Raw genomic sequence first — 9,917 nt, 5'->3', positions numbered from 1 at the left:
GCAACGGGCCCCAGACTGGCTCAGCCCCCTGGCAGCGCCCGAACCCGTGAACCGGTTAACGCCTGTGCTCCCGGCCAGGTGTCCGCGGTCTGCCGAGCGGGCCGCCTCATCCAGCCTAAGGTCAAGGTGGCACGGAAGGACATCACGGGTGGCTTTCTCAAGGCCGTGGCCAGAAGGCCCGAACGAGGGACAGCCACGTGACTCTCTGGTGCCTCTCAGAGACAGGCGGGCCAGGGGCTGGCGAGAGGTGGCCAAAGCTCCCTTGCTGGCGGCTCCTGGAACCGTTATGAAGAGCGGCCATGCTGTTCCCAGTTCAGCCTCAGATAAGCCACAAGAGGTATTGAAACTGACCCGACGGGACTTTCGAGAACATGAGAAATGAGATCATCATCAGGGAGGGAAATTCTCTGTATTGTGCAGCTTCTCACCGTACAGACACAGGCTTTAAGAGGATTACCTCCGAAGCACGAAGACCGCTCTTTACAATTACAGGATCCAGCTCCCTTACTAAAATCCGTTATTAGAACAGTGATTTTGATAGTCATGATTTTGAAGTCATAATACTTCTAAGAACTAACATCTGTAGAGCACGGACTCTGTACCAATCACCCCTGAGCACTTAACAGTGTTATTCCCGGCCGTCCTCATAAGCCTTGCTGTCCCTTGCTTGACACACGCAAGGGCCACGAGCCCACCAGCTTTCCCCACGCCACCTGTCTGGGTACACGGGTCTACGCTGATGGCCTCAAAGCCTCTGGCCGGCTCTGGGAGCAACAGAATGACCCTGTGGGCCCGTGTGGACGCTGGAGCCTCACGGCCCCGGCTCAACTCCCTGCTTTCCCACGGCTGCCGACCGCCCGGCCGCTGGCCTCGGCACTGTCCCCCCACCCGTATGGTGACGACAGTGATAACGCTGACTTTTATGTCCCTCTGTGTGCTGGATGTGGATCCCAAACTTCCTCCCGCAGGGCCTCATTTAATGGGACAACAGACTCCCCCTCTCTGGGGCGATCACGAGGAACGGATGAAAGCATCTGTACGCGCCCAAGTCCCGTCTGGCACAGAGCAAATGCTCAGTGAATGCCAGCTCTGATGGAGACGCCACTCTGGGCCTTGAGCGCTGGGTCCCTCGTCCCGGCTCACGGCTGGGACTTCACGGCACTGGCACGCGGAAGGCACGTGGTCAAGCTTGGCGGGGGAACCAAAGTTCGGGCTGTGCCGATGCCCCCAGGCCCCCGGGGAAGAGCCGCTGGGTCACCAGGGGACCCCCGAGGACGGCCTATCTGAGTCCCGTGACGTCAGGGACACGGTGCTGGTGCCACCACCTCGACTGGTCTCGCTCTCGAGGCTCCGGGCCTGCTGATCGTCCTCGATGAGGTCGGCCACCAGGTTCAGCTGGCAGGCCCTGAGCGCCCTCACCAGGTGGGACACAGCCGGGTCCTCCTTGTGGATGTTCTTCCAGACTCTCAGCGACTCCCTCACCTGCTCTGTCAGATTGCGGGGATACTTTTCCTCGATGGCATCGATCATGGCGTCAGACACTCGAAGCTGGCGGGCCAGCCTTCTCCAGTCCTTCCCCACGTGGTCACATATGATGTCGAACGCTGCACGCAGGTCTGTGGAAAGAACAAAACAATTTACCAGGAGTTGGGGAGCCCTTTAGAAGACAGGTAACCCTACCTTCTCAGTGGGCTCCTCAGGGCTAACCTGAGCGCTGGGTAGACAACAGGTCCTCTCGTGCAGGCTGAAGGCATCCAGGAGTGGAGGGGCTGGGGGAAGAATGTCCCGGAGAGCCCAAGGGTGGCCTCCAACCCTGTCCCAACCCCACTCCCAAACCGCTACTCAGGAGGTGCGGCCTGCCAAAGACGTGCTGGCTGGGGCGTCGTGGAAGGGGTCGTTGTGGAGCTAACTGCTCGGGACAGGGGAAGCGGAGGGAGGGCCTGTCGTGGGTTGAATGTGGCCCCCGGGTCATGTCAAATCCCCAGAACTGTGAACGGTAATCTATTTGGAAAAGGGTCTTTGCAGATGTGATTCAGTTGAGGATCTTGGGAGATCATCCTGGATTATCCAGGTAGGCCCCAAATCCAGTGACGGGAATCCTTGTAGGTACACAGAAGAGGGAGCCACGTGCCCACGGAGGCAGAGACTGGAGAGACGTGGCCATAAGCCAAAGAATGAATGTCCGCGGCCCCCAGAAGCTGGAGAAGGGGGAAGGACCTTGGAACCTCCGAGGAAGCCTGGCCCTGCTGACACCTGGATTTCTGACTCCTGGCTCCCCTCTGGGAGGGAATCTGCTTCCCGCTATTCAAGGCCCCAAGTTGTGGTCGTGTGTATGTCAGCCGCGGGGGAACGGAGACAAGCCAGTTCTTATTTTGGAAGCTGCCCAGACTGACCACCAGTCTTTGGTCCCTGGCTACCCTGTCCTCATCTGCTGAAAAGTCACTGCTTTTCAGAGACGAGCAAGCGGGGCCACTACAGGCCAGAGGCTGTTTCGGGAATGGAGGGTGAGCAGAGGAAGGACAAAACGCTGCTCGGAGGCCCCTGCGAATGTGTGTCTTTACCTACGAGCCCTCAAGATGCTGGCAGCTCGTGCGTCGCCTCTTCCAGCCCCGGGAGGTGGGCGCTCCTGGTGCAGACGAGGAAACTGAGGCACAGGGAAGCCCCGTGATTTTCCTGAGGTCATACAGCTAGACTACAGCACAGCCAGACAGTGAAACCCTGATGGCCTCGTGCCAGGGTCCACTCCCAACCGCTAGGCTACACTGTCATCCTCGAAAGACGAAGAGTCACCCCGTGCCAACCCGCCCACACCTGCTCACCTCCGGCGCGCTCTCCTGCAACGTACATACAAACACGGACACGCGTAAACCTAAAATGTGATCGCCTGTATTTTGGGGACTGCTTCTTAAACGTATCAGGTTAACGATCTCCTCCTCAACTGAATGTCCCTGGAAACGGGATTCTAATGCCACGCGCGTACCCCAGGCCGCCTCAGTTGAGTCCTTGGTAGGTATTGGCAGTGCATCTCAGGCAAGTCACTTAACGCGTCCCCGCCGCTGTCCTCTGGCTCGTAAGACCGGAATAGGACCAGACGGCAGTACCTAACTGCTGGGGCTACTGTGAAAATTAAGTACGCGAAGTGTCCGGGGCACTAAACCCCTGCCCAACAGCCATCTTCCGGCGCTCACACGGCGGTAGAGGGTCAGCTGGGGCATTCCCAGAGGCAGAATGAAACCAAAAGCAGCGGGGCAGGTTCCCCTGGCTCCTGACCCCCCTCTCTGTCCACTCCTCTCTACCCACAAGGTGGGCAACATCCTTTCCTTAACCGGAGTCACTTCCAATTAACTCGGAAGAATCGGGGTGTGTATGTGTTCACCTTTTGCAACCCAGACACCGTACGTTAGCTTTTGGGATTTTGGCTCTCCCATCTGCGAACTGGGCGTTTCGCCCGCTACCCCCCCCCCCGCCCCCGCCCAGGGCCGGTTACCCGCCTCCGGGCCCCCCGGCCCCCGCGCCCACCTCGCTCCTCCGACGAGACCTCGGCCGCCGCGCCCGCCTCGAAGCTGTCCAGGCGCCCCAGCAGGTCCTGGCGCCGCAGGGAGGCGAGCAGCTCGCGCAGCAGCCCGGTGCGCTCGCGGTCCAGCTCGTTCTGCTCGAGCAGCACGGAGAAGAGGTCGAGGCCGCACTGCACGCGCTCCAGCTTCCTCTTGCCCACTCGGCTCTGGCACAAGAACTTGAGCTCGGTCAGCTCGCTGCTCGACAGGCCGGCCGACACCGAGTGCAGCAGCACCAGGAACGGGTCCATGGCGGCGGGCCACGGCGGGGCCCGGCCCGGCCCAGCCCAGCCCAGCCCAGCCCAGCCCGGCCCTCCGCGCAGCGCCCCGCTCCGCCCCGCGGCCCTCTCGGCGGCCCCGCGGCCCCACCGCTCCCGGATTCCCCCTGACGCGCCCAGCGCCGCGGGCCCCACCACCGGAAGTCCACGCCAGAGGCCACTTCCCCGAAATCTCGCGAGAACCCCGGGACCCACGCATGCGCCCCTGGCCCTACCGTAGCCGTTTCCGCCCGGAAGGCGCCCGGCCGCCGCCAGGGGGCGCCCCTGGAGAACGGGCGGCGCCGGGCCGGGAGGGCGTCTGCGCCTGCGCGCTGCGGCCGTTCTCCCGCCGCGTGGGGTCCGGCGGGCGGTCCGGGGGACGGTTCCCGGACCTGAGCGAAGGCGGGGAAGGTAGGCCCGCGTTTCCCGGGCGGGGTTGCGCTGCAGATGCCGATAATACACGCATTTACCGTCAACGTTTGCGAAAGTGCAAGTCAGAACGGGTCCTTCGGAGCGCCCTGTGGGTCGCGTTCGAAATAGAGGTTTATTGAAGCGCTAACGTTGGATGTCGTTAATATTTGATTTTGAAAGCTTCGGTCATGTATGCTTTTTCATGTTTCTAGTACTTATGGAAAGCCCACTGTACGCCAGGCAGTGGGTGCCGGGGACACATTTGGGAACAAAGAGTGGAAGTGCCCCTCTGCCTGGAGTTAAGTCCTTAGTTCTCAAGCTGACAGATTCCGGATAAGAAAGTCGTGCAGCATGCCAGAAGTTAATGAGCGCCGGGACAAAGAGGATAAGGGGATGGGGAGTGCCGAGGTGGGGACATGATTAGAGGGGGCGGTCAGAACAGGCGCGCAGGTGCGGGCGCAGGTGCAGGTGCAGGTGCGGGGGCCAGAGGCAGGTGTGGGGGAAAGAGTGCAGGCGGGGGCAGGTGAAGGTGCAGGTTCTAGGAGCAGCTGGGAGACCCGTGGGTCTGGAGCAGAGCGGGGTGGGGGGGGGATGCAGGGGGTGCCGGAGAGGGGAGGGGCAGACTAGGAGGCGGCCTCAAGGGCCAGGTGCAGACCAGGCTTTACTGCCCCTGAGATGGAGCCGCAGCAGCGTGAGCAGAGGAGTGAGGCCATCCGAGTTACCTTAAAAAAAAATAAAAAATAAAGGGGCGGGGCGGGGGGGTGGGGTGGGGCCGGGTGGCTGAGTCGTTAACAATCCAACACTTGATTTGGGCTCAGGTCATGAGCTCACCTTTGGTGAGATAGAGCCCCCCCCCCCCGCCCCGCCCCCGCAAGGAACCGGCTTGGGATTCTCTCTGTTTCTCTGTCTCTCTCAGATCTCTCTCTACCCCTCCCCTGGCTCTCCCTCTCTCTCTCTGTCTCTGTCTCTCTCTCAAATAACTAACTAAATAAGCATTTAAAATATATACGTATATTTAATTGAGACCATTCACAACCCACACAACTCACAGTTTAAAGAGTACATTCTAGTATAGTCCTACGGTTGTGCAAACCTCACCATTAGCTACTTCTAGAACATTTTCATCGGTCCCGGTAGAAACCTGCTACCCATTAGCAACCACTTCCTTTCCCTCCTCCTCCCCTCAGCCCCTGATAGCCACTCCTCTATTTTCTGCGTTTTTGGATTTGGCTGTTCTGGACATTTCGTAGAAATGGGACCATACACTAGGTGGCCTTTTCTGCCTGCTTTCTTTCACTGAACAAAGTGTTTTCAAGGTCCATCCATGTTGTAGCAGGTGGCAGTGCTTCGTTCTTTTTTAATGGGTCAATAGTCCATTGTGTGGATAGACCACATTTGTATATCCCGTCATCAGCTCATGGACATTTCGATTCTTTCCACTGTGAAACAATATTCAACTGAGTAAATCTGAGGATTGAATTGACTTTCGTTCAACAGTTTGTGAGCCAGGAATGTAGCAAGTAGAAAGGAGCTTTGGGGAGCTGAGTATACACAACAGAAGGCTTTTATGGGCAGAAGAACAAGAAAAATAAGTTTCTTGTTTGTTTTTTTTGAGAGAGAGAGAAAAGGCAGAGGAGAGGCAGAAGGAGAGGGAGAGAAAGAATCTTAGGCAGGCACAGTGTTCAGTGTGGAGCCTGACTCAGGGCTCAATCTCATGACCCTTGGATCATGACCTGAGCCGAAGTCAAGAGTCAGATGCTCAACAGACAGAGATGTGGATTTGGGAGTATTCAGCAGACAGATGGTGTTCATGATAGTTAATTTTATGTGTCAACTTGGCTGGGCTAAGGGCTGTCCGGATAGGGGTCAACCATGATTCTGGGTGTGTCTGAAGGTGTTTTTGTAACAGATGAGCATTTTTTTTAAATTTAAATTTTATTTTAAAGAGAGCAAGTGAGGGAGAGGAGCAGAGAGAGAGAGAGAGAGAGAGAGAGAGAGAGAGAGAATCCCAAGCAGGCTCCACGCTCCAAGCAGGTGGAGTCCCATGTGGGGCTCGATCCCAGGAGCTTGGAATCACGACCTGAGCCAAAACCAAGAGTCAGATGTTCAACTGGCTGAGCCACTGAGGCACCCCAAGAGAGGAGCATGTGAGCCAGCGCACTGAGTGAAGCACATGGCCCTCCCCAGGGCGGGTGGGAATCATCCAATCCATTAAGGGGTCAAATAGAATAAAAAGGCGGAAGAAGGGAGGATTCACTCTGTCTGAATTCTCTGAATTGAGCACTAGCCACTCCCCTGCGCCCTGCCCAATTTTCAGGCATTCACACTCAGACTGAAATATACCCCTGGCTTTCCTATGTCCCCAGCTTGCGTATCATGGGACTTCTTGGCCTCCATGACCACTTGAGCCTTTTTTTTTTTTAGAAAGAGCGAGAACAGGGAGGGGCAGAGAGAGAAGGAGAGAGAGAGAGAGAGAGAGAGAGAGAATCCCAAGCAGGCTCTGAACTGTCAGTGCAGAGCCTGATGTGGGGTGTGATCCCATGACCCTGAGATCATGAACTGAGCCAAAATGAAGAGTTGGATTGACTGAGCCACTCAGGTGCTCCTTGAGCCAATTTTGTAATACATCTTCTCTTGTATAGATCACGATATATCCTACTGGTTCTGTTTCTCTGGCGAGCCCCGACTCGTATAGTATTTAGAGCAAGAGGAGGTCACCTATGTGAAGAGAGCGGACACTAGAGGGTCAAGAGGTGAGCTCTGGGGTGTCCAGCTGTGTGGGAGAAGTGGAGGAGCCCATGAAGCCCCTCGAGGCGGGATGTGAACCAAGGAGGGTCAAGCGACACCCCTACCTGCGAACCCTGCTAGGGTTTCTTTGTTCCTTACGTGTCCCTTGTCTCCTGATTCACCATATACTTGGTTTCCCGCTCTGCAGGTTCTCACCATCTCTCCTGCCAGAATGTGAGGCAGTGACCCCAAGTGCCAAGGACACTGGCTGGAGCTTGATAGGTGCTCACAAGATGTTAATGAATGACTCTTACATAAGGCGTGGTTAATTTGAATCTCCCTTGGCACAACTATACCCATGCCTGACCCACTGCCTCGCTGTCTGAGGCTTGTCTGTTTACTCTCTTTATGCGATCTTTCATACAGCAGATTTCACTTTTGTTTAATTTTCCTTTTATGGATTATGCTTTTGGTATCAAGTCTAGGATCCCTTGGCCTACCCCTGGGTCCCAAATATTTCTCCTATATATATTTTTCCTAAAAGTGTTCTAGTTTTGTGTCATTCTGTGACCCATTTTGGGTTAGTTTTTGTACAAAGTGTAGTGTTTAGGTTGTTTTGTTTTGCTTTGCCTGTAGGTGTCTAATCACTCCTGCACCATCTGTTGGAAAGCCATCCTTGTCCCTGTTGGAATGCTCTTGCCAAAACTCCATCAAGCACATTTGTTTTCCTTCGATTTTCTCTGTTCTGCTTCATTGATCTACGATTCTATCCCCCACCAAGACCATGCTCTGTTGTTACTATATGGGAAACCTTAATTTTGCGTAGAGCAATTCCTCTGACTTTATTCGGCTTTATTCTAGGTTCTGTGTCTTTCCATATCAATTCAAAAATAAGCTTGTCTCTGTCCAGAAAACTTGCTGGGATTTTTTAATAGGAATTGCATTAAATCCATGGATCAGTTTGGGGAGAATTAACATCTTTTACCACATTGGATCTTCCAATCCATGAACATGGTATGTCTCTCCATTTATTTGGGTTTTCTTTGATTTCTTTCACCAGTGCGTGCACGCACACACACACACACACACACACGCACACACATGCACGCACACACACACACACACATTCATAGAAAAATCAGGAGGAAATACTCATGACCATTACAGTCCTCACTTTTGTGAAGACCAGTAGGTCCTATGGTCATCGCTGGTGTTTGTAGCTCCCTTCTTCCACTGCCCCCTCTGCCTCCACTCCCTGCACCCTCAGCAAGCACCCCAGATGGTTGTGGTTCTTAACCTGGTGGAGCCACTCAGCGCTTCCTTCCTGGAGGGTCCGGACCATTGCTGGTCCTCCCTGGGTTGGGCCGTCGTAGTTTTCCATTGACCTCAATCCCAGGGGTGGTACCACTAAGAGACGCCCTACAGGCTCTGCTGTGCTCCAGACACACTCTTCCTTCCTTGCCCCCCCTGTGGAGCAGCGATCCCGTGTCCCCTGGCTGTCAGGATCAGTCACTCCCGACGACACCATACCTCCCTTCCCTGCCTGTTGATTCAGGGGCATGAGGGGCCCAGGGTGGCCAGGTGGCAGTCTGAGCGGCCGGTCCAGTGGAACCATTGTTGTGTCTTCTGATGGAAGACCTCCCTCCGCGGCTAAGACCTTAGGCAGTGAGCATAAGGTCGTGGGGACGGGACGCAAACATCTTGCTAGTGGGTCCCTGGTAGTGAGTGGGGCCCCTGCCGTTTCCACCCCTTGATTCCTGGGCCCGTGAATCCTGGCTCTGGGAGACACAGCCCCGCATGCTGGACACTGACTCAGAGCACGCACGGCCTTCGAGAGAAGCCCGTCCCAGCCCTGGCGGGCATTGCCACCTCACCGGGGCTGTAATGGAGCCACTGTTCTGTCATGGCAGCCGCTACAGTTGGCGGGAGCCGTGGCGAGACCCACCATGTGAGCGTGGACCCAAGGCCACGCTTCGTTTGCGGTGGAGCGAGTTGCTGGGTCAAAGCTCTTCTGGCGGAACACCACGAGGGTGGATGAGGCATCCTGGAAATCCACGATGTCACTTGGGTGGAACACAGCGTACACAGAAGGCAAATCTGTGTCCCGAAAGAGTGTCTCTTCCAGTAGGGACAGCCCTGCCCTTTCCGTGATGGAAGCTGTGAGGTGCAATCCACCTGCCGGCAGGTGGCTGGCCGGTCGCCCCGGGAATGGTGCCGCGTGAGGGCTCCGTGTGGGTTTTGGCCGCTGGCACACTGGACATACACTGGTGACCAGAGCCAGTCGGCTTTGGCGGGTGAAGTCCATGATGCTGAGCCACGCATCACCTCCCTCTCTGCCACCACAGCCCCTTTGTTCACAGCTCAGTGGGCGATGGCAGGGCTGGCTGGCATCCACGGAGTGGGCCATCCTACCCACCTGATTGTGAAACCCTCTGCCGAGCTCCCGCTTCGGTGGGCATTCACTCGGGGCACAAATATCCACAGATGTGGCTAGCCACATGCCTCCGCCCCAAATTCCTTTGTTATCAGTTTCCCAGTCATGGTCCTTCCAAGTCCCTGACCGTCCAGCCAGACTGGCCACGGCCCATGAATCGGTGCGTAACCTCACATCCGGCCCTTCTGCTTCCGGGCAGAGGGCACGGCCGGGTGTGCTGCCCACGGTTCCGCACCCCGGGAGGATGTCCCTTCCCCGGGCCCTTCAGGGGTGTCCAGCGAGGAGCTGCAGAGGGGCAGCGGTCTGCATCTGTGCAGGACGCAGAGCCGTGTGTTAACCAGGCCCGGGGCTCCTCTCCCCCGTCAACTGATCAGAGGGGACTCCCCACGAGGCCACAGGTGCACATAGGTGTACAAATATCTTTTTGAGTCTCTGACTCCAATTCTTTTGGGCATATACCTAGAAGTGCATCTGCTGGGTCATATGGTAATTCTATTTTTAAGTTTCTGAGAAACAACCATGCTGTTCTCCACA

General features: G+C 56.3%; 1 protein-coding gene across 1 annotated transcript; it reads right to left on the bottom strand.

The window, feature by feature from the left end:
* Nucleotides 1-390: 390 nt before the first annotated feature.
* Nucleotides 391-3,974, bottom strand: FADD (Fas associated via death domain). The gene is made up of 2 exons (XM_043581962.1): nucleotides 3,520-3,974; nucleotides 391-1,616 (listed from the first exon to the last, which is right to left on the bottom strand). Exons 1-2 carry the CDS (start codon nucleotides 3,803-3,805, stop codon nucleotides 1,255-1,257), a joined length of 648 nt encoding a protein of 215 aa, XP_043437897.1. The 5' UTR covers nucleotides 3,806-3,974; the 3' UTR covers nucleotides 391-1,254.
* Between the last annotated feature and the right edge of the window lie 5,943 nt (nucleotides 3,975-9,917).

The sequence above is a fragment of the Prionailurus bengalensis genome, chromosome D1 (genome assembly GCF_016509475.1).
Source record: "Prionailurus bengalensis isolate Pbe53 chromosome D1, Fcat_Pben_1.1_paternal_pri, whole genome shotgun sequence".
In the NCBI taxonomy this organism is placed as follows: domain Eukaryota; kingdom Metazoa; phylum Chordata; class Mammalia; order Carnivora; family Felidae; genus Prionailurus; species Prionailurus bengalensis.
Note: the sequence above shows the minus strand (reverse complement) of the source record. Positions and strands in the feature narration are given on the sequence as shown.

What these genes read in the sequence shown, in the direction of transcription:
- FADD (XM_043581962.1), bottom strand. Translation starts at nt 3,805, where the DNA reads ATGGACCCGTTCCTGGTGCTGCTGCACTCGGTGTCGGCCGGCCTGTCG. An exon ending in GGTCTCGTCGGAGGAGCGAG is followed by an intron (nt 1,617 to 3,519) that starts GTGGGCGCGGGG and finishes TTCTTTCCACAG; the next exon opens with ACCTGCGTGCAGCGTTCGAC.